The sequence below is a fragment of the Terrapene carolina genome, unplaced genomic scaffold (genome assembly GCF_002925995.2).
Source record: "Terrapene carolina triunguis isolate 2854851 unplaced genomic scaffold, T_m_triunguis-2.0 Scaffold195, whole genome shotgun sequence".
Lineage (NCBI taxonomy): Eukaryota > Metazoa > Chordata > Testudines > Emydidae > Terrapene > Terrapene triunguis.
Genome location: NW_020664546.1, coordinates 1,807,943 through 1,832,323, shown reverse-complemented (window position 1 = coordinate 1,832,323; position 24,381 = coordinate 1,807,943). Strand labels below are relative to the sequence as shown.

Below are 24,381 nucleotides of genomic sequence, written 5' to 3'. Positions count from 1 at the left end.
TCACAGGGGCCATATTGTTTGGATGGCCTCCATCTCAGTAGAGGAGAAATCAATCTCTTTGGGGATAGGATGGCTAGAGTAGGCAGGAGGGCATTAAACAAAAGGGGAGGGTAAAAAGAGGGGAGATATGACCAATCATTTAGCACAAAATCAATATGTTGAGAACAAAATGAATCACGAAACCAAGGGGCATGAAGAGAAGAAATTCTTTAATTGCCTATAAACCAATGCTAGGAGTCTGGGTAACAAACCAGAGGAACTGGAATTGCTAGTTTATGAGCACAAATTCAATCTAGTTGGTATGACTGAAAACTGCTGGGATGACTCACACAATTAGAATGTTAAATTCAGTCATTATAATTAGACTTGGAAGGATTAAGTCTGAACTGTTAAATGTCAGTAATGGTCAATTTCACAGTACAAACACAACCCAGCAAAAATATTTCCATCAATAATAATCAAAATTTACATATCGGCAAAGTAGAAAAAATGCTGCTTGAGAATTTATTAGCATTTGAGTGAAGAATATTTACTTTGTATATTTTGGCATGTGATGTTGCCAAAGTTATAAAACTTTTTAAAGGTTTAACTTTAATTTCAACATCTACTATCATTAAACAATTATTGTCTGACCCCTCGTATGGCGGCTATTCCTCCCATAATTTCCCACAACTGTGAAAAAAAATTGATAAAAAAAATACTCTAAACCCATAATTTTGCACAACTGTGAACATTTATATTAATAAAAACTGGAAAAATTCTATTAATTTCATTAGGTGACCCCTAGTTATTGTGTTATGTGAATGAGTAAATAACACTTCCTTATTCACTTTCTCCACACCAGTCAAGATTTTATAGACCTCTATCATATTCCCCCCTTAGTCATTTCTTTCCCAAGTTGAAAAGTCCTAGGCTTTTTAATGTCTCCCTACACAGAAGCTGTTCCATACCCCTAAGAATTTTTGTTGCCCTTTATGTACTTTTTCTAATGTGTTTTTTTGAGATGGGGCGACCACATCTGCACGCAGTATTCAAGATGTGAGCATGCCATGGATTTATATAGAGGCATTATGATATTTTCTCTTATTATTGTCTATCCATTTTCTAATGGTTCCTAACATTTGTTAGTTTTTTGATTGTCACTGCACATTGAGCGGCTGCTTTCAGAAAACTATCCACAATGACTCCAAGATTTCATTCTTGAGTGGTAACAGCTAGCTTAGACCCCATTATTTTATGTATATATAGTTGGGATTGTTTTCCAATTTGCATTTATAAACACTGAATTTCATCTGCCATTTTGTTGCCCAGTCACCCAGTTTTGTGAGACCCTTTTGTAACTCTTCACAGTCTGCCTGGAACTTAACTATCTTGAGTAGTTTTGTGTCATCTGCAAATTTTGCCACCGCACTGTTTACCCCTTTTTCCAGAACATTTATAAATATGTTGAACAGCACTGGTCCCCGTACAGACCCCTGGGGGACACCACTATTTATCTGATTTCAGAGTAGCAGCCGTGTTAGTCTGTATCAGCAAAAAGAACAGGAGTACTTGTGGAACCTTAGAGACTAACAAATTTATTTGAGCATAAGCTTTCGTGGGCTAAAACCCACTTCATTGGATGCATGCAGTGGAAAATACAGTAGGAAGATATATATATATATATACACACACAGAGAACATGAAACAATGGGTGTTACAATACACACTATAACGAGAGTGATCTGTTAAGGTGAGCTATTACCAGCAGGAGAGAAAAAAACTTTTTGTAGTGGTAATCAAAATGGCCCATTTCCAGCAGTTGACAAGAAGGTGTGAGGAGCAGTAGGGGGGAAAAATAAACATGGGGAAACAGTTTTACTTTGTGTAATGACCCATCCACTCCCAGTCTTTATTCAAGCCTAGTTTAATGGTGTCCAGCCAGTTTGCAAATTAATTCCAATTCAGCAGTCTCTCGTTGGAGTCTGTTTTTGAAGTTTTTGTTGTAATATTGCGACTTTTAGGTCTGTAATCAAGTGGCCAGGGAGATTGAAGTGTTCTCCAACTGGTTTTTGAATGTTATAATTCTTGACGTCTGATTTGTGTCCATTTATTCTTTTACGTAGAGACTGTCCAGTTTGGCCAATGTACATGGCAGGGGGGCATTGCTGGCACATGATGGCATATATTACATTGGTAGATGTGCAGGTGAACGAGCCTCTGATAGTGTGGCTGATGTTATCTGAAATTCTGAAAACTGACCTCCTACCTTTTGTTTCCTATCTTTTAACCAGTTATTGATCCATGAGGGGACCTTCCCTCTTATTCCAGGACTGCTTACTTTGCTTAAGAGCCTTTCAAAGACCTTATCAAAGGCTTTCTGAAAGTCCAGGTACACTCAATCACCCTTGTCCACAGGTTTGTTAACCTCCTCAAAGAACTCTAATGGTTTAGTGAGGTATGATTTCCCTTTACAAAAGCCATGTTGACTCTTCCCACAGCCCTCTGGTCACTCCTGACTCACCAGGGGCGCCATTTCCTATTGTGGTTTGGCGGGTGTGGGTGTGTTGAGGGAGCACTGTCTCTTTAAGCAGAGCATTCAGGGCTGAATGTTTTTTTCAGCCAGCAGCTGCTGTCGGTAGCACTCACTCCTGAGCCAGCAGCAGACAGGCTCCCTGTTTCCTGACCCCAGCTCAGTAGCAACCGGCTACATGGAAAGGTGGAAGGAGACACCCCGATATCAGGTGCCCCCACCCACACTCTGCACAGCAGATTGGAGGCAGGCTCCCGGTCCAGAGCAGCTTGGCCAGGGTCAGCTTCATGGGGTGGGGGAGGCTGGAGCAGCAGTGGAGCAGGGCAGCAGGAGGAGGGTCCCCTGCCCCAGAAGTATACAGCAGTGCCCCCCTGAGCATGGTGCCCTGGGTGGTCCTTAAGGCTGGCCCTGTCCAGCGTGGAAGGGATGGTGCAGCAGGGGGCCAGGCTCCTCTCTCCCCCTCAAAGGTGTTTAACCGGCTCTCCCAAATCACCCACAGGATACAGGCCAGGGTCACGGTCGATTAGTGCAGGGGAGTGGGAAAGGAGACCGCTGGAGTCACCTGGGGCATAGGGTCTTGCAGCAGTGGCTCCAAAGCACCCTTTCCCTGCTTCGCATCCTCGCGGCTGCTGGTGATTGCCTTTACCCCTCCCCCCATATAAAACAAATCAATAGATTATGAAGGGGGAATGGGGCACAGGACCAGCTCCGAGGAGTTGGGAGGCATTTCAGTAATCTGTGTTTCTGGTCTGTATGTTAGTCTCTTGTGCCTCCCTACCTGCCCGGCCGCCACTGAGTCCCATCTCCAGAAGTGTGCGATTAAAGCACGTTAAAAAAAAAAAAAGCATTAATTTGTTTTGAGTTAATTACATGCGTAAACTGCAATTAATTGACAGCCCTAGTTTTTGAGTCTTGGCTAGTTTCTCTTGTATACATCTGAGGCCACATTTACAGGATGAGGGACTCTGTCCTAGGAATCCATGACTCTAAAAAAGATTTGGGGGGGAATGCAGTGAATAATCAGCTGAACATGAGATTTCAGTCTGACATTACGACCAAAAGGGCTAATGCGATTCTGCGATGCGTAAACAAGAGAACCTCAAGTGGGAGCAGAGAGGTTATTTTGCCTCTCCATTTGGCACTGGTGCGACCACTGCTGGAATCCTGTGTCCACAGCTCAAGAAGAATGTTGAAAAATTGGTGAGAGTTCAGAGAAGAGCCATAAGAATGATTAAAGGATTAGAAAACATGCTTTACAATGATATACTAAAGGAGCTCAATCTTAGCTTAACAAAGAGAAGGTTAGGGGGTGACTTGATTACGGTCTGTAAGTACCTACATGGGGAACAAATATTTAATAATGGGCTCTTCAGTTTAGCAGAGAAAGTTATAATATGATCTAATGCCTGGAAGTTGAAACTAGATAAATTCAGACTGGAAATAAGGCGTAAGTTTGATGCGTGAAGAATGGACTATAAGGTGGATGGAAAGCTGGCTAGATCATCGGGCTCAACGGGTAGTGATCAATGGCTCATTGTCTAGTTGGCAGCCGGTATCAAGGGGAGTGCCCCAAGGGTCGGTCCTGGGGCCGGTTTTGTTCAATATTTTCATTAATGATCTGGAGGATGCCATGGATTGGACCCTCAGCAAGTTTGCAGATGACACTAAACTGGGAGGAGTGGTAGATACGCTGGAGGGTAGGGATAGGATACAGAGGGACCTAGACAAATTAGAGGATTGGGCCAAAAGAAATCTGATGAGGTTCAATAAGGACATGTGCAGAGTCCTGCACTTAGGACAGAAGAATCCCATACACTGCTACAGACTAGGGACCGAGGGGCTAGGCAGCAGTTCTGCAGAAAAGGACCTAGGGGTTACAGTGGACCAGAACCTGGATATGAGTCAACAGTGTCCCCTTGTTGCCAAGAAGGCCAACAGCATTTTGGGCTGTATAAGTAGGAGCATTGCCAGCAGATCGAGGGATGTGATCATTCCCCTCTATTCTGCATTGGTGAGGCCTCATCTGGAGTACTGTGTCCAGTTTTGGGCACCACACTACAAGAAGGATGTGGAAAGATTGGAAAGAGTCCAGCGGAGAGCAACAAACCACAACAAATAGATTGTCAATTAAATTTTCCTGTTCTTACAAACTGTTTTGCATACACCAGCAGCTCAAAAAAAAAAAACCCGGTTACCTAGCTTTAGTAACTGTTGTTCTTCGAGAGGTGTTGTTCACGTCTATTACACATTAGGTGTGTGCGCGCCGCATGCACAGACGTCGGAAACTTTTCCCCTTAGCGGCTCCCGTCGGGTCAGCAGGGGAGCCCCCTAGAGTGGCGCCTCTATGCTAGTGCATATATATCCCTGCCGACCCGACTCCCCTTCAGTTCCTTCTTGCCAAAGACTCCGACAGAGGGGAAGGAGAGTGGGAAGTGTAATGGACGTGAACAACACGTCTTGAAGAACAACAGTTACGAAAGGTAGGTAACTGTTTTTTCTTCTTCGGGTGCTTGTTCTTGTCCATTCCATATTAGGTGACTCACAAACTTACCATAGGAGGAGGGTAGGAGTCATGGAGCAAATGACTGAAGAACAGCCCTGCCAACTGCCGCGTCATCTCTGGCCTGCTGGTTGACTGCATAGTGGGCTGTGAATGTGTGCACCAATGACCAGGTAGCTGCTTTACAGATCTCTTGGATCAGGACATGCACCAGAAAAGCTGTTGAGGATGCTTGTGCCCTCGTCGAGTGAGCTGTGATCGCCGGGGCTAGAATCTTGGCGAGCTCGTAGCAGGTGGGGATGATATATGTTGCGCCGAGACCGGAAGCCCTTTAATTCTATCGGCTATGGTGACAAACAACTGTGTCGACTTGCAGAAAGGTTTAGTTCACTCCAAATAGAACGCCAGGGCCCTTCAGACATCCAGAGTGTGCAGGCTATGGTGACTCGGGTCCGTGTGTGGTTTAGGAAAGAGTACTGGCAAAAAAATATCCTGTCCCATATGAAATTGTGAGACTATTTTAGGGAGGAATTTAGGGTGTGGCCTGAGTTGCACTTTGTCCTTATAAAAAACTGTATAAGGAGGCTCCGAGGTTAGGGCCCTCAACTCGGACACCCTCTTCGCCAATGTAATAGCCACCAGGAACGCCACCTTCCAGGAGAGATGAAGGAGAGAGCAAGAGGCCAGGGGCTCGAACGGGGGCCCGTAAGCTTGGAAAGGACCAGATTAAGGTTCCAGGGAGGGAGTAGGGGAACACTCTCTCCAGTCCCTTGAGGAACCGCACCACCATGGGGTTAGAAAACACAGAGCATCCGGATTCCCCCGGGTGGAACGCTGAAATGGCAGCTAAATGCACTCTGATTGAGGAAGGAGCGAGACCCTGATGTTTGAGGTGCAGGAGGTATTCTAGGACTACTGGAATAGTGGCCTGGAGTGGCTGTATCTGCTTAGGCTCACACCAGCAGGAGAATCTTTTCCACTTAGCAAGGTAGGCCGCCCTAGTGGAAGGATTCCTACTGCCAAGGAGAATCTGCTGTACCGGAAGAGAGCACTGGCTCTCCATAGCGTTTAGAAAGAGAGCTTCCACGCAATGAGATGCAGGGGCAGGGCAATCGGGGCGGCCACTGACAGCTCTAGCAGGGTTGTAAACCAGCGCTGACAAGGCCAAGCTGGGGCGATCAAAATTATCATCGCCTTGTCCCTGCGAACTCTGAGGAGGACTCTGTGGATGAGTGGGAGCGGAGGAAAGGCATACTTCAGACTCCCGCTCCAAGGTGGCAAAGAGGTCCATTTGGGGAAACCCCCACTTCTGGAAGACTGATTGCAAGATGTCCGATCTCATCGACCACTTGTGCATGCGGTATGACCTGCTGGGGCTGTCCGCTAGCTTGTTTCGCTCCCCCAGGAGGTATGACGCTACAAGATGGATGGAGCGGGCTATACAAAAATCCCACAGGAAAAGGACCTCTTGGCAGAGGGGAGAGGAGCGGGCTCCGCCCTGCTTGTTTATATAAAACATGGCGGTGGTGCTGTCTGTCAGAACTGTCACGCTGTGACCTTCCAGAGTAGCATGAAATGTTTGGCAGGCTAGACGAACCGCCCTGAGCTCCTTTACATTGATGTGGAGTGACACCTCGGCCTTGGACCACAAGCCCTGTGTTCTTAGGTCCCCTAAGTGAGCTCCCCAGCCGAGGTCCGACGCGTCTGTCAAGAGCATCAGAGCAGGCTGCGGTGCGGCGCAGGAGATACCCTCGCATACTATCGGCTGATTGAGCCACCAGCACAGGGAGTCCAACACCTGGTCCGGAAGCATCACGACAAGGTCTAGAGGTCTCTGCCAGGGCGATACGACCGGGCAAGCCATGCTTGTAAAGTCCTGCGCCGTAGTGGAGCTACGTGAGTGCACGCCGCCATGTGCCCTAGGAGTTGCAGGCAGCATCTGGCCGTGGTAGTGGGGAACCTTAGCATCGAGTCTATGACACGCTGGATGGCCAGGAATCTGGATTCTGGGAGGCTCGCTCGCACCTGCACCGAGTCCAGCACTGCCCCGATGAACTCCAGCCTTTGCGAGCGCACCTTCAAAACCCCTGCTTGTTTCCAGGCTGGGGCTTGCCCTGGCCCTGGCTTTGATTAGGTGTGTTATTCCGCCTGTGTCTGTTGTCTCTGCCCCTCCTGCGATAAGGCTCCTGCCTAGGGTGAGGCTGGTACTGCCGTTGCTGCAACGGTTGGGGCTTGAATGGCTTCCTCTGAGTCGCCGGGGTGTGCATTCCTAACGACTTGAGGGTTGCCCGGGAGTCTTTAAGGCTATGCAGCCTGGCATCCGTCTGGTCGGAAAAGAGGCCAAACCCTTCGAAGGGGAGGTCCTGGATGGTATTCTGGACCTCTGGCGGAAGGCCTGAAGCCATGCCAAGCGCCTCATCACCACACCTGAGGCAACTGTTCTGGCTGCTGCATCTACCAAGTCCAGAGAGGCCTGTAAAGAGGTCTTGGCAACTGCCTTTCCCTCTTCCACGAGGGCCGTGAACTCAGGTTCAGAGCCCTGGGGCAAGGAATCTTTACATTTGGAAACTGCTGCCCAGGAATTAAAATTGTGCCTGTTTAGGATCGCCTGCTGGTTTGCAATCCTTAATTGGAGGCCCCCAGAGGAGTAGACCTTCCTTCCGAAGAGGTCCAGATGTTTAGCCTCTTTGGCCTTGGGGCTTGCTGGCCACGACGCTCCCGTTCATTCACGGCTGAGACGACCAGCGAACAGGGGGCCGGATGACAAAATAGGAAGTCATATCCCTTGGAAGGGGCGAAGTACTTCCTCTCCACCCCCCTTGCCATCGGGAATTTGTTCAGGGAGCAGAGGTCCAAAATGGGGTAGAGACCACCCCCTTTCTTCGCCTCGGATGCGCCACATGGTCGACGCATGCGTGGGTCAGACACTACTATAAACGGTTCCAGCGCATATGTACACCCACATTTGGAATCCACATAGGGACCAGCACTTGAAGAAGAACACGTAGTTGCTAAATAATTTTCATGTCTTGTAACTATATTATCTTTACATTATGTATGCAACTATACTCAATTGTCATTTGATCAAAAGGCACCTATTTAGCATTTCAGTGTGAATTTACTTAATGGAGAATTGTTTGGCTATCATACGGTGTTTACAAGACTGAAGCCTTCGATCTTCAAAGCAAGTGCCACTGGGACTTTTCACAGACTCAAGTATCTATTCTTTGTCAAAGGAAAGTGATGGGGTTTCTGTGAAGACACCTGGCAGCTTGCTCTCTGTGTGGGATAGCTATAAATATGGATTCATTGGACTGATCCAACATCTCTGATCTGCTGAACTCTAACAGGGGAGTTTGAGCCATTGAACTGAGATCCCCAAAAACTCATTTTGGGACTCCCTGAAAGATTCATGGAAGGACTAAGAGACTTATGGAGAATTAGCAGACCTTATATCTCTGCTAATAACTAGACTCATATCCAGGGAACTACAGCCTCACCTCAGTCCCTGGAAAAATCATGGAGCAGGTCCTGAAGAAATCAATTTTGAAGCACTTGGAGGAGAGGAAGGTGATCAGGAACAGTCAACATGGATTGACCAAAGGCAAGTCATGCCTGACCAACCTGATGAGAACTGGCCTGTGGATATGGGGAAAGTGGTGGACATGATATACCTTGACTTTAGCAAAGCTTTTGATATGGTCTCCCACAATATTCTTGCCAGCAAGTTAAAAAAGTATGGATTAAATGATTGGACTATAAGGTGGATAGAAAGCTGGCTAGACTGTCAGGCCCAACGGGTAGTGATCAACAGCAAGCTGTCTAGTTGGCAGCCGGAATCAAGCAGAGTGCCCCAGGAGTCGGTCATGGAGCCGGTTTTGTTGAACAGCTTCATTAACCATCTGGACGATGGGATGGCTTGCACCCTCAGCAAGTTCGTGGATGACACTAAGCTGGGAGGAGAGGTAGGGATAGGGTCCAGAGTGACTTAGACAAATTGGAGGATTGGGCCAAAAGAAATCTGATGAGGTTCAACAAGGACAAGAGCAGAGTCCTGCACTTAGGACGGAAGAATCCCATGCACCGCTACAGGCTGGGGACCGACTGGCTAAGCAGCAGTTCTGCAGAAAAGGACCTGCGGATTATAGTGGACAAGAAGCTGGATATGAGTCAACAGTGTGCCCTTGTTGCCAAAAAGGCTAATGGCATATTGGGCTGCATTAGGAGGAGCGTTGCCAGCAGATTGAGGAAAGTGATTATTCCCCTCTATTCGGCACTGGTGAGGCCACATTTGGAGTACTGCATCCAGTTTTGGGGCCCCCACTAAAGAAAGGATGTGGGCAAATTGGAGAGAGTCCAGCAGAGGCCAACAAAAGTGATTAGGGGGCTGGGGCACATGATTTATGAGGAGAGATTGAGGGAACTGGGCTTATTTAATCTACAAAAAAGAAGAGTGAGGGGGGATTTGATAGCAGCCTTCAACTACCTGAAGGGGAGTTCCAAAGAGGATGGATCTAGACTGTTCTCAGTGGTGGCAGATGACAGAACAAGGAGCAATGGTCTCAAGTTGCAGTGTGGGAGGTCTAAGTTAGATATTAGGAAAAACTATTTCACTAGGAGGGTGGTGAAGCACTGGAATGGGTTACCTAAGGAGGTGGTGGAATCTCCATCCTTGGAGGTTTTTAAGGCCGGGCTTGACAGTGCCCTGGCTGGGGTAATTTAGTTGGGGTTGGTCCTGCTTTGAGCAGGGGGTTGGATTAGATGACCGCCTGAGGTCTCTTCCAACCCTAATCTTCTATGATTCCGATTCAACTGCAATATATTTTCTCTGCTTTGACCTTTTAATAACTAATTTATTTTTTTACCAAATAATTTATAGTTTAGTTACTAGAGAATTTGGCTACAGTGTTGGTTTTGGTGAGATCCTGAACATCCAGTGTCCTTCAGTGAGTGACTAGTCTTTTTGGACTGGAAAAACCTAATGTGTGGTGTTTTTAGTTTTAATAACCTTACACCATAAAGTCCCCTTTGTCTGGGTAATAAACAGGGGCAGGAATGCCAAGGGAATTGTCTGTATTCCATGGTAAAACTAATATAGTGATCCAGGAGTACTTTTTATTACTGGCTTGGTGAATCTAATGATAGAATATACCACCAGTTTGCGGATGTCTGCCCTATTTTCTGACAATCTGTCCTGAGTTTGGGCATTGTCGGCTGAGAGTCACTTCAGGCACCGCGACAACCCCATCTCAAAAAAAATATAGTAGAACTAGACAAAGTACCGAGAAGGGCAACAACAATGATTAGGGTTACAAACTTCCATACAAGGGAAGATTAAAAGACTGGGACTGATGATTAAGGCTACAATTTGGTCACGGCAGTCATGGATTCCGTGACTTTACCAGACCCCCGTGACTTCTTCGGAGGCTGCAGCTAGGGCCATGTGCCCCTGCTCTGCAGCTTGCATCAGGGGTTATTACGGGACCATGCCCCCCTGCCCCGCAGCTTCCCCCAAGGTCTGCAGCTGAGGTATTCCACCAGGGTCTGCAACCAGGGCGGTGTGCCCCTCCCCTGTGGCAGGGGCCACAGCCAGGCACTCCTGCCCCACTTCCGCTGGGAGCTGCAACCATGGCCTGCCCCCCAGCTTGTACAGTTATTTTTAGTAAAAGTCACAGACAGGTCACGAGCTCCATGAATTTGTTTATTGCCCATGACCCGTCTGTGACTTTTACTAAAAATAACCGTGACAAAATCTTAGCCTTACTGATGAGCTTCAAAAAGAGACGACTAAGGAGGGGAAGTGACAGATGTCTAGAAAATCATGAATGGTGTGGAGAAAGTGAATAAGTGTTATTTACCTCTTCACATTACACAAGAACCAAGGGTCACCCCATGAATTTAACAGGTAGCAAACAAAAATAGAGCTTCTCGGCTCTCTATGAGCTGAGGGGTGAAAACATCATCTTCACACACCACACAGTCAGCCTGTGGAACTCATTGCCAGGGGATGTTGAAAAGGCCAAAAGTATAACTGGATTCAAAAAAGAATTAGGTAAGTTCATGGAGGATAGGTCCATAAACGGCTATTAGCCAAGAGAGTCCGGGAATGCAACACCCTATGCTCTGGGTGTCCCTGAACCCTCTGACTGCTAGAAACTGGGACAGGATGGCGGGGGATGGATCAGTTGATAATTGTCTTGTTCTCTTCATTCCCTCTGAAACATCTTGCTCCAGCCACTGTCAGTGACAGGATACTGGACTAGGTGGATTGTTGGTTTGACCCAGTATGGCCATTCTTATGACCTCAACTATATCTCACACCCAATTCCAGGGGAAGCAATATATTAGAACTTCTCATGGGGTCCATTCAGCTCCGTAAATTGGCATGTGGTTGGAATGCATGTCAGAAAATGATTTACACATGCACTATGATACTAGGGCACCTTGAGCCTGGTGTGCTGCACTGTGCCAACCAACTATGGGAGGTCAGCGTGCATCACAGCCATCTGGTGTCTACACGGGGGGGGGGTAGGGGGGGAATCGATCTAAGTTACACAACTTCAGCTTCGTGAATAACGTAGCTGAAGTCAACGTACTTAGATCTACTTACCGTGGTGTCTTCACTGCAGTAGGTCGACTGCTGACGCTCCCCCATCGACTCAGTCTACGCTTCTCGCTCCAGTGGAGTACCGGAGTCGACAGGACACCGCTCGGTGGTCAATGTATCGCATCTTCACTAGACGCGATAAATCGACCACCGCTGGATCAATCGCTCCAGAGATAAGTGTAGACATGCCCTTACATGAAACAAGTAGTGGCTCATGAACCAAACCCTACCTAAATATTGTGAGTGCCAATCCTGCCCTTAGGAGATATGAGAATATCTGTTGTCCAAACTACAGCTCTCACCTGAGGCTATAAATGCAATCAGTATTAGGGAGGAGTGATAGCAACTTCCATAGTTACTACTGAGCAGTGATTTCTGTTTATGAGCCAATTTTTCAAAGTGCAACAGAGATTGGGATAGACTGTATGGGGCAAATTTAGGATTATTTGGTCAAGATACAGTGCCCCCCTCCACAAAAATGAGCTGGTTTGAAAGTTCAGATTCTTATAACATTTTTTGCACTGGGCAAGGGAGGAAAAAACAACTATGGCTCAGTGCCTGAAAATTTATATTGCTGGACTGATCCTGAACTCAGCTATTCAAGGATACCAAAGACCTGTTTAGAAATATTTCAAAAGTTATTGCACTACAAAAGCTTTAGCTACTCTGCTCATGGACAGGTCTTACCTCTGAGCTATTGTTTCCTCTGAACTCCTGTGTAAGTGACACACAAACTATGTCTACACTGGCAAGTTTCTGTACCACAAGTTATACCACTTTTATTAAAACACTGGAATTAAAATGCCCTTGCTTGTCCACATTGTGCTCCTTGTGACGCTGGAGCACATCCACATTAGCAGCTCTGGCAAAGGCAAAGACAGTAGAGCATTGTGGTATCTATCCCACTGTGCAACTGGCGCAGGGTGCTTTGGGAAGGGTTTGCAATGCCTCATGGGGCAAGCACAGGATCACATGATACAGGTTTCCCAATTCCATTATTTCATGGGCATCCTACTACTTTGCCAGCTGCTATTAAACTGAAGTGGGGGGGAGGGTAGAAGAGGTGTGTGAGACAGGGAGTGTGTGTGTGTGTATGGAGGGGGGGAGAGAGACTGTGGTTTGGAATCAGAGAGTGTGTCAGCATGCTGTCTTGTAAGTTCAGACAGCGGCAGGAAGCAACCAGTCCTGAGGCAGGGGGAAACCCCGACATCAGCCCCCGCCTCCCTCCCTGGGATCTCTGCACAGCAATCTCTCGCTCTCACACACACCTGCCTCTGCGTTCAGCAGCACGAGCAGTCCACATTAATGGTTTGCTTTGTGTCCTGGAGCAGATCAGCACAGCACGCAATGGCTGTCAGAAACAGTGCTTTGAAAGGGGACGGGTGCATGTCTCCAGGGCAGCCGAGTTCAAAACAATGAGCAGAGCGATCACTTGAGGCATTATGGGACACCTCCAGAGGCCAATTACAGGGCAGAAAGCAATCAAGTGTCCACGCTGGCAATAGAGCGCTGGAGCCTCTGCACAAATAGCCTTACGACTCTCATGGAGGTGTTTTTTTTGCAACACTGCAACTGAGGAGTTTCTGCACAAAAAGTGGCTTGGCAGTGTGTACACGTCTGCAGTTTGAACACAAAAAGCTGCTTTTGCACAGAAACTTGCCAATCTAGACAAACCCTGAGTAAGGTGAGTTAGGAGAACAAGCACTCCCCTTAAACACGTGCAGCTTGAGTTCCAATCCACTCCTTGGGAGATACCTGCTGTGCACCTTAGGGCTTTCAACCAGCCTTTCCCTCCATATCTGGGGCACAATGGAGCTCCTTTTGGAAGTGTGAGTGGTGTGTGAAGTTTAGAGATGTTCAGCTCCTCACAAGCATACCCCTGATGCCATCTACCCGCCTCCCTGGATCTTGCTCTGAGACAGTTTTAGTAGTACTTACTCCATCTAGGATGTGAAATCTGGTATGATGGTATGGGCCAGGTGGAAGTGGGAGGAACTAGCTGCCACACTGTAAATAACACCAATTTGGCCAGTGCAAGAGTCCCAGTCCGGATGAAGTGGTTCTGAGCCAGGAAAGACTCACTGAACTCCTGGCAGGCAGCACTAAGCTTGATGGACTGGGTCTGGAATTGAGGCTGGGAACAATGTATGCCACAGAAACACAATGCTAAGACTGGAGAGCGTTAAAAATGGACAAGCTCTGTCCAACAGCACTGAGACCAGGAAAGGAGACCCACTACTGATATGGACATGAGCCATTTCTAACTTATGCAAGCCTCCTATGTACAGGTGGGTGTGCAGAGTTGTTTTCCCCACAGTAGTCCCTGATGTGGGCTAGGGATTCTGCATCTCCTCTCCCCTTGCTGTCTCCAGCTGATAAATACACTCTTCACAACCCATTAGCTACAACCTTACAACCTTCCCTCCTGATCACGGCCTTTACAGCATTACTGGGGGCATGGTAGCTCATTAATGGTGAGATGTGCCTAGAAAGACCTCACGAGGTTCCCCTCCCATGTGTTCCCATCAACTATGCCCCCCTCACTTCCACAGATTTCTCAAAAAGAAGGGAAATTCACAGCCAAAAAGCTTCTTTAATGTAGATGTAAGGCTACCTAGTGCTGCCTTGTGCCCTTCCAGAATCTGGAGATGGGCTAAACTGAACATTTCCAAACCAGGACATGCAGAATTAAGACAATGCCTCCCAGAGCATTACTTCAATTCTGTATTTCCTGCTGTTCAGAGTTTTACATGTAGCCAACCTCCACATTACAATTTAAGTTTAGCCACAATCCCACATTACAATTACAATGTAATTGTAAACAGGGTTCATCATTGGGTGGGTGTTTCTAGTGGAGTCCCACCGGAATTGTTTCGTGGCCCTACTCTATTTAACATATTTATTAAGGACCTGGAAGAATAAATAAAATCATCACTGAAAGTTTGTAGATCACTAAGACGGGGAAAATGATAAATAATGAAGAAGGCAAGTCACTGATACAGAGCAATCTAGATCACTTGGTAAAGTGGGCACAACAAAATGCATTTCAATACAGCAAAACGTAAAGTTATACCTCTAGGAACAAAGAATGCAGGCCATACTTACAGGACGCAGGACTCTATCTTGGGAAAAAGTGACTCTGAAAAAGACTTGGGGGCTGTGGTGGATAATCAGCTAAAAATGAGCTCCCAATGTCACAATGTGGCCAAAAGATCTTGGATGTATCAAACAGCAGATAACTGAGGAGTAGGAAGATTATTTTACCTCTCTTTGGCAATGACACAACTGCTGCTAGAATACTGTGTCCCCAATTCATAAAGGATGTTGATAAATAGCAGAGGGTTCAGAGAAGAGCCACAAGAATGATTAAAGGATTGGAAAACATCCCTTATAGTGGGGCTCAATCTGTTTAGTTTAACAAAGAGAAGATCAAGGGGAGACTTTATTCCAGTTTATAAGTACCTATGCAGAGAGGAACAGAAATTTGATAGTAGAGGGCTCTCCAACTAGCAGAAAAAAGCATAAGATCCAATTACTAGAAGTTGAAACGACAAATTCAGACTGGAAATAAGGTCAATTTTTCAACAGTCAGAGTATATTAGCCATGGAAACAGCTTACAAAGGGCTGTGGATTCTTCAACACTGTCAATTTTCTCAAAAAGATCTACTCTAATTCAACCAGGAATTAATTCAAGGAAATTCTATGGCCTATGTTATATGGGAGGTCAGACTAGATGATCACAGTGGTCACTTCTGGCTTTATTATCTATGAAAATGGCGACTATTGTTTCAGGCAGACTAAGGTGGTCGTCATTTCATTGCTCACATTCTGATCAAGTGTTCAATGTTATCTGCACAACCAATAGGCCTAGAAATGTAATTTTTTAGAACAGTTGAGATTCTGGAGCACAACTCTGCAGCAAGGATAAAATCCACAGCAAATCCTATAGCTGCAGAATACACAAGGCTTTGATTATAAGGCAAATTTTACAGATGAGTGAGGTACAGATACTGAGGCCTAGTTTTCAAGTGCCCAATAATAAATGATCAGTCTTCACCATGGCCTCAAGGGTCTGTACCAGGCCCAATGTTGTCAAATATGTTAATTAAAGAGTGGTGAGGTAGTAAAATTTGCTGACTCAAATTCAAGTTATTTAGGTTATTCAAGTCCTGAGAAGACAGAGGAATTCAGAGGGACTTAACTGAGCTAGGTGAACGGGCAACATGATGGAAAATGAAGTTCAGGGTCTATAAATGCAAAATAACGCACATTGGAAGGATAAAATGGAACTACTCATACACCTTACAAGTTCTGAATTAATTATAACAACTTATGCAGGCATCGCTGTGGAGTTTGCATGAAGACATATGCTCGAAAAAAGCAAATATGATGCTAAGGATAGGTCTACACTACAAAATTAGGCTGATTTTATTTAAGTCGACATTGAGCCTCCGATTTAAGCAAGTCAATTCTGCATGTCCCCAATATGCACATTGTGTCGGCGGAGCGCATCCTCACTAGCAGGGCCTGCATCGACTCATGGAGCGCTGCACTGTGGGTAGCTATCCCACAGTGCATGGAGCCAAGTGGAATGTTGGGGTAGGCTTGCAATTCCTCATGGGACCAAAACATTTGCGCGGGTGGTTATGGGAACATGGCATTAGCCTCCCATGATGCATTTACTGTGACATTCTATACTTTGGGGGAGTGCCCTGTAACCCCCATATTCCTCATCTGTATATAATTGTGATATTGCATATAAAGCAGGCCATGTGAAGTATCAGGGGAAAGGTTATGATCTGCTGAAAGTCATTTCTCTATCCATATATGTATATCATTAATGCATATGAAGTTATGAGAATTGTGTTGCATGGTTGTCACTAAAACATGCTGTAAATTGAGAGATCAACCAGATATTAGCTTCCCAGAGGCAACAGCAAGGAAAATAACCAACACCCGGGCAGGGTGTCAAACAACTCATCAACATCCATTGTCCAGCAAGGGAGCTACAATTCAATGACTCACCTGCATGAGGGCACACCAGGGGAATTTCTCAACCTTGCCTGGAGACTCAGCAATGCCCCCCAGACATGCCTGGACTTGTGTTCCCCAAGCACATGGGACTGAGGGTATAAAACAGAACATAGAGGCCCATGCTTCGCCTTTCGCCTGCCCCCACCTATGCTGCAAGCAACAAAGACCACTCACAGAAGACTCCAACAGAGGAGGCTGGCCCAGGTTTCAAGGGTGAAATCTGTATACTATGAACTGCAATATCCAGTGGGGTGAGAAAAACTGCTTAATCTAGATGTTGCCCAGTCTAATAGGGTTGAGAGTTTAGACTGCGTGCTTATATTTAATTGAATTTTATTTTGGTAACCAACTCTGACTTTTTGCCCATCACTTATAATCACTTTAAACCTATCTTTTGTAGTCAATAAATTTGTTTGACTGTTTATCTTTACCAGTGAGTTGTATGAAGTGTGTGGCAAAACTGCTCAGGGTACAAAGGCTGATGTATATCCACTTTCCATTGATGAAATGGTGAACCAATTAATAAATTTGCACTGACTCCTGGAAAGAACACATCACACAACAATTCTTTTTTAAAATACAAAACAAAAAACAACCAAACAACCACAAACATATTTCCCCCCACTGTCATAGAACTGAAAATAGATTAAGGAATTTTTGGCGAAACCTTCCAAGAGCATTTACTTTGGGACAGAGTCCCTGCTTGAAAACTGCAGCCCAAAAGATGAAAGTTTTTGAGGCTATAACAGAACCTGATGTGCAAACTTAGAAATAGCATTGCCTACTGCTGCCACTACAACTATTTCCTAATTGATGTTCAGCTTCCATGACACCCAGTCCCTTACCTTCCTTCGGTCTTCCACTCTGTCCACTGGCCAGTTGCAAACTTATACTCAAAGAGATCATTTTTATTCTTCAAATTGGAATTGGAATATATATCTCCAGTGTAGCCACCTGGATAACAACAATTTCATTAGACAAAGTTTCACATTTGGCACAATGTATACGCAGTTATGAACATTAGCAAATAGCTGATTAAAAATGACATAACTCCACTCAACAGTTCATCATATAGAATAATAGAGCTGTATTAAGGTTATCTCCTGTATCTTTACATTACAAAAAAAGTCTCAAGAATTTTTTTTAAAAGCTCTAGGGATGTTTGGATCTCAACTGCTGCATTTCCCAACAAGCCCTGTCTGGAAGTGTCAAAATCCTAGACTGTGATCTCCAAGCCCCCAGGCAGCCAAGTGCATGTCATACATTATAAGTCCAGAAGGGATCATTGTGATCATGTAGTCTGACCTCCTGTATAGCACAGGCCACAGAACATTGTCTATCCTCTTCATCTTGGAGACTCTCTCCAGAAGAGTTAGCATTGTCAGCCACTATATCATGACGACTGGAAGGCCCTGGATGTGATGCTGCCCAATTCCTTCTAGAACAGACAGATCTTTTGATAATTCAAGGAATTTTATTATGGTCCTTTATTTCTAGACACTGCCTCAGGTCTTTTGCCTTCTGCCAGCACAGGTGCTTGTGTTTGATACCTAGTGTGGAGAGTTGCTCACACAGCCACTAGTATACTATTTCTGGCTACTATTTCCTAGCTAGCTCTGCACATACTGCTCACCCCAAAAAATATGAAGGTACGGATGGTAGCACACTGTGATATCGCTTAACAAAAAAGTTTGTCTCTGAAAATAGCTTGCAAGTGAGCTCCACAGGGCTACATGAAGGGCTAGGAGGCTCCTGGACAACTTGATCCATGAACAGTGGAATGCAGAAAGGAGATCACACAGGCCACATCTGTAGTGACTGGTACTCTGCAAGACAGTGATGGGAGGACTATTTGCACCAACTGCATTACAATGGTGGTCAGACATATCCACACTGGCAATCTACTAGCTGAACTAACACTGATTAGCACTTATCCCCCATGGGGAATCAGGATAACTTAAACCAATGGATAGCAGACAAATAGTTGCCTTTAGCAAGTTTGTATATGGGCAAAAGAGCACTTTCCAATAATGGAAGGACACAGCCACAAGTTTCTCTACTGTAGAAAAGGCCTGTACCTCCAACACTACAGTCCCCTGGGCACAACACTAATGGCACAGGCTCAGTGGAGAAAACCTCACCTACTGAATCATCAGCAATACTACAAACTCTTTATCCCATGCAAATCAAAGTTTTCTGAGGTAAGGTAAGGTCACAATACTTTGATCAAATCAAAAGAACTGGTGTTTCCTCTCATATTAGAAAAGTGAATTAGCATTGGAAGGAGCCCAAGCAGAGCCCTGCTAAGTGCAGCTAAAATCACACTGAAAACGGAGCTTGTGATGTTAGGTGGATAGTTAGGGCAACAGGATCTTCATAGTCAATTTTGAGAAGGGCTCATTTTCACAGCTTTACCTGTACTAGAGGATCATTTTTAAGCCCTGGTTTAAAAACTATTTCTGCTAACACAAGTTAAACATTGTTTGCCTGGTCAGTGTGGATCAGGCCCAACTATTCTAAGGTACCATTAACAATTAGGCCGAATAGATTACTGATTAGGCACAACACATTTCATCAGAGTTAACACAAACCATCTTTAAGAACAGGTTTAAAAACTATTCCCTACCATGGGTAAAACCTTAAACTAGATAAAGCAGGGTGAAGAAAAGGGACAACCCGAAGTCTCCGACAAGTAGGTGATTTCATTATTCAGCTGTCCAGCCTTCTCTTTAATGCATTGGAAGGAAGTCACCTGACACCTGGGCTATGAATGAGAAGCTCCTATTTGTTTAAAGGATAACAATTTAAGTAGCGGGCTTGAGTAGTTGTTTGTTATTTTACACAAGTAATAGGCATCCTTCAGCCTCGAGAGACCATGGATATGTACCCGAGGCAAAGAATTTACTCAACTGATTTTATGGCAGCTGTGACTGAAGAGACCCACTTGAGAGAGACAATCTCTGCTGCATCTGACACATTTAAAGGTGGTGTTTTGACACTTTGGGCTCTGGCTTGTGCAAGCTCTTTTCTTCTCTTCTAAGCTGAACTGCTTCCTCTCATAACTCTGGAGAACTTTGTTAAGCTCTTGTTTCCAAAGGCTGCAGTCCAGAGTACGATCTTCCCAGTTATCCACATCCATTTCTTTTGCGGTCTCGCTTGCACACATCCTTGAAATGCAATTTTGGGCGCCCATTGGGTCTTTTTCCAGATGCCAGTTCACAATAGAGGATATCCTTTGGGATGTACCCATCATTCATTCGGCACACATGCCCAAGCCTCTGTTTGAGGAAGGTTTGGTCCTGGGTATACTGGCCCTCTTGGGCACCTCAGCTCAGCAACAGCTACAGGAGATTCCAAAAATCCAGCAAAGGCAACACATAGGTAAGCTATTGAGCCTCTTTTCCTGATGACAGTATAAGGTCCATGTCTCGCTCCCATACAAAAGTATGCTGATAACACATGCACAATACACACAGATCTTTGTGTTTTCTGTCAGTTTGTTGTTTTGCCATACCCTCTGGCTCAGTCATAGACATTGTTGCGGCAGCTTTTCCAATGCGGATATTGAGTTCTGTTTCAAGTGAAAGATTGACTGCGACAGTAGACCCCAGGTATGTGAACTTGTTCACCACTTCAAGTTCATAGTTGTTGATCTTGATGGAGGGTGCTTCTTCAACTCCTTGGCACATTATGTTCGTCTTTTTTAGGCTTATGGTAAGCCCGAAGTCTTGGCAGGCACTGGAAAAACTGTCCATGAGGTTTTGGAGATGGGCTTCTGTGTGGGTTGTCACAGCTGCATCGTCAGCGAAAAGGAGGTGTTAGATGAAGGCCTTCCAAGTCTTGGTTTTAGATCTGAGTCTTGCAAGATTGAACAAAAACAACAAGGAGTCCAGTGGCACCTTAAAGACTAAGATTTATTTGGGCATAAGCTTTCGTGGGTAAAAAACCCACTTCTTCAGATGCATGGAGGCATCTGAAGAAGTGGGTTTTTACCCATGAAAGCTTATGCCCAAATAAATCTGTTAATCTTTAAGGTGCCACCGGACTCCTCGTTGTTTTTATGGATACAGACTAACACAGCTACCACTCTGAAGATTGAACAGCTTTCCATCAGATCTTGTGTGCAAGCAGATTCCCTCAGTTGAGTAACCAAAAGCTTGTTTCAGTTGTAAAAAGAAGATCCAAAACAGAGTTGAGGCAAGTACACAGCCTTGCTTGACCCTGCTACAAATCTGGAAACCCTCTGAGACTGAGCAGTCATATTAGACTGTACCATACATGTTTTCATGGACAGACCAAATCATGCTCAAGAGCTTGGGGGGACATCCAATCTTTTTTAGAAGCAAAAATAGTCCACTTCTAAAGGCTATGTAAAGGAGCTTTGTTTTCTGCATTTCTCTTGTAGTTGTCTCAGTGAGAGGATTATGTCAAAAGTAGACCTTTCGGCACTGAAGCCGCACTGTGATTCAGGATAGATTCTGTCTGCAAGGGTCTGAAGTCTGTTCAGGACGACTCACACAAAGGCTTTTCCCATGATGCTAAGAAAGGAAATGCCACGATAGTTGTTACAGTCACTCCTGTCACCCTTGTTTTTAAGAGAGTGATGATGTTGGCGTCTCTCATTTCTTGTGGTACTTCGTCTTCTTTCCAGCAGAGCAACTCTTGAAGGTGTTGCAATAAGATAGTTTTTCTGCATTTTATCACCTCTGATGGTATTCAGTTTTTTCTGGGACAAAAGAAAGGAAATTCAAACCTGAAGTCCTGGCTATAAATCAGCCACAGGGAGGGACTGAACTGGAGATCTTTGACTCATGCCTACACACCTCCTAAATTTAACACTCCCTTTTAAAAAATAGCCTGATAAATTCTCAAAACATTCATCATTCATAGTACACAAAGCCTGAGTTTGTCACTGGCTTACCAAACACAAACATGCTGCTCCCATAGACTACTGCTGAATGATGATACCGGGGCGCTGGAGGGGTCCCTGTGGTAAAAGCCCTGGGGGAATAACACACAGATAGGGTTGACTGCTGCTTCCTTTGTATGTTTCAAGTACACAAAGAAATTATTTAAGTTGGGTATGAAGATATTTGTTTTGGGAAGGCAATTAACTGAAGTAGTTATTTCAGTGTTAATAAACAAGCATTTTCATTTATTCTATATTTTCTAATCATGCTGACCATGATTTTATGGTAAATTAAGTGTTTTATTAAGTTTAATTATTTTCTAAACTATATCATGCAAAGATTAAATATGAATGTTGAAATAAATTCTGCAGCACTATTATACAGCTACGTGGTAAGATAACACACCGCTCACAGCCCAGGCTGGAGTGGGGCAAAATTGGCTTTAACTCTTCTCAATCCTGGGCTGCTCTGGGAGCTGGATGAGTTCTCTCTGTAATGAAGACAGCCTTCAGAGGGTGTCTAAACGACAGCAGATTCCCTGGGCTGCTCTATGGGCAGCAGTGCTGTCCCAAATCTCAGCGGCACCACTGACACAGCCCCTGGCACGCCCCCTACACCAGAAATTGTGAGGGGATTCCAAGAAGTCAGCTTTACAACCATCTTCCACAGTGCTTGCTGTAACTGGAGCTCTTAAAGACTCTTTAAACAACTCCCAACTGTTTAACTGGTGTAAAGGGGCTGAAACAGGGGTGAGGATCTCACCCACCGTCAACAAATACATGAATGAGGTGGAAATTAAAATAACCTTGACTCCACGCAAAAAAAAAAATCAAAAAAATCTCCTGCTCTCAAAGAAGATTTTACTTAAGTTAACCCATTTTGGACAGCTGTCAAGTCCAGTAGACTTCTATGGCAGGAATTAAATCAGTAATAAACATGAGAAATAGTCTCATACCTGCACCAAGAGCAATCCTTTACGTCAAATCTCAATAGGTCATTCAGCATTGTTTTTCTGCAATGGAAAGGGATGGAAAAGATATAATGAATGTTTAGCTACATATGTAGAACAAAGACAAACTACAACAGCACTAAAACTTTGTAAGAATAGGAATTGCCAGAACAGAGCACATCAAGGATCCAGCTAGTCCAGTATGCTGTCTCTCACTTAGCCAGTACCAGATGCTCCAGAGGAAGGTGCAAGGAACCCCATTGTTGGCACTTACAGAATACCCTGCCCATAAGGAAGTTCTCTTATCCCTGTCAGCTAACTTGTGGTATCATGCAGGAGAGTTTATAGCCCTTGGAAAAAAACATTTTTTCTGTCCAATACATCTGTGAATGTTCTTAATATCCATATAAATAGATAATTCTAACATCCTACTAAGTGTTTGGCATCTGGGATGCATTGTGGCAGGAATTTCCATAGCAAGTTATGTGCCAAAAGAAAAAGTGTGCCTTTTTATCAATTTTAGTGTCAACATAAATTCTCAAGACTTTCATCATCTGGCCCTGGGGAGCCCTCACTCCTGCAGCGAAGCCATGCAGCAGAGGGTAAGGAAGCGGCCCGTCTAAGGCCAACAGGTTGAACTCTTCTGCTATGTGTTGCCACAGAGAACAATGAATGCCCAAAGCTGCACTGAACTGCCAACGTAACAAACACCCATAAAAGATAGAAAAACTAAGGACCCTGCTCATCATTCTTACACAGAAAGGAATGAATCATGTATATGTGACAGTCTGTATCCTCATGTTCACCCTTTTTACAAAACTATAATGGATTTTGTACAAAGCTATCATTTGAAAATTCACAATGTACTGATCATTATTGTCCTGGTAAAATATGCATGGCAATATTGTATGTAAAGTTATAAGATTCTACTGTATAACATTGTTGTAACATGCTCCAAATTCAGAAAATCAGGCACAAACCAAATCCTCAGAGACAAAAGGCAAACTGATGCCTCAGCCAGGTGTCTACAAAATCCGATGGACTATCACCTGGTTAAGCAGCCATTCTTTGGCAAGAAAAAGGGTGTGAGCGAGAAATTTATATGTTGGCAAAGAAACAGCTGGAAGTTCCCATCCCACAGACTGTCGCCTGAACCCCAGCTGGAGAGGATTCTCAAAGACGAGAATTGCTATAAGAGAGAGGTGCAAACTCCCCAGATTCTCTCTCCCTTCATCTCTACTCACAGCATCAAAACCACATGAAGGAAAAAGGAGGCATCATTAGACTGGGGAGGGATCCTGGCTGAAAGATTCAGACATTAAGACTACTAGAACATATGGTGAGAGAGTTTTTTGCTTTAAGTTCACTTGACCCTTTCTACACTACGAGGTTAGGTCAAATTTAGCCGCGTTAGTTTGATTTTAAAAGCAATGCGTCTACACATCCAACCCCGTTCCGTCAACCTAAAGGGCTCTTAAAATCAACTGCTGTACTCCTCCCCGGCAAGGGGAGTAGAGCTAAAATCGACCTAGCTAGATCGAATTTGGGGTATTGCAGATGCAATTCAACGGTATTGGCCTCTGAGAGCTATCCCAGAGTGCTCGAATGTGACCACTCTGGACAGCACTTTCAACTCCGATGCACTAGCCAGGTACACAAGAAAAGCCCTGGGAAATTTTGAATTTCATTTCCTGTTTGGTCAGCGTGGTGAGCTCAGCAGCACAGGTGACCATGCAGTCCCAGAATTGCAAACGAGCTCCAGCATAGACCGAACAGGAGACACTGGATATGATTGCTGTATGGGGAGAAGAATCTGTGCAGGCCAAACTCCGATCAAAAAGAAGAAATGCTAATATATATGCCACAAT

At 45.0% G+C, this 24,381-nt stretch overlaps 1 protein-coding gene across 5 annotated transcripts in view; it reads right to left on the bottom strand.

The window, feature by feature from the left end:
- The window catches only part of LZTR1 (leucine zipper like transcription regulator 1), a 243,911-nt gene that overhangs the window by 196,719 nt on the left and 22,811 nt on the right, over positions 1-24,381 (bottom strand). For all 5 annotated transcript variants that reach the window (XM_026655098.2, XM_026655095.2, XM_026655096.2 and 2 more), the window contains exons 3-5: positions 22,520-22,576; positions 21,576-21,655; positions 17,500-17,608 (exon numbers count right to left, since the gene is read on the bottom strand). In XM_026655098.2, coding sequence (XP_026510883.1) covers positions 17,500-17,608; positions 21,576-21,655; positions 22,520-22,576 — 246 coding nt within the window. The remainder of the gene's footprint in view (positions 1-17,499; positions 17,609-21,575; positions 21,656-22,519; positions 22,577-24,381) is intronic.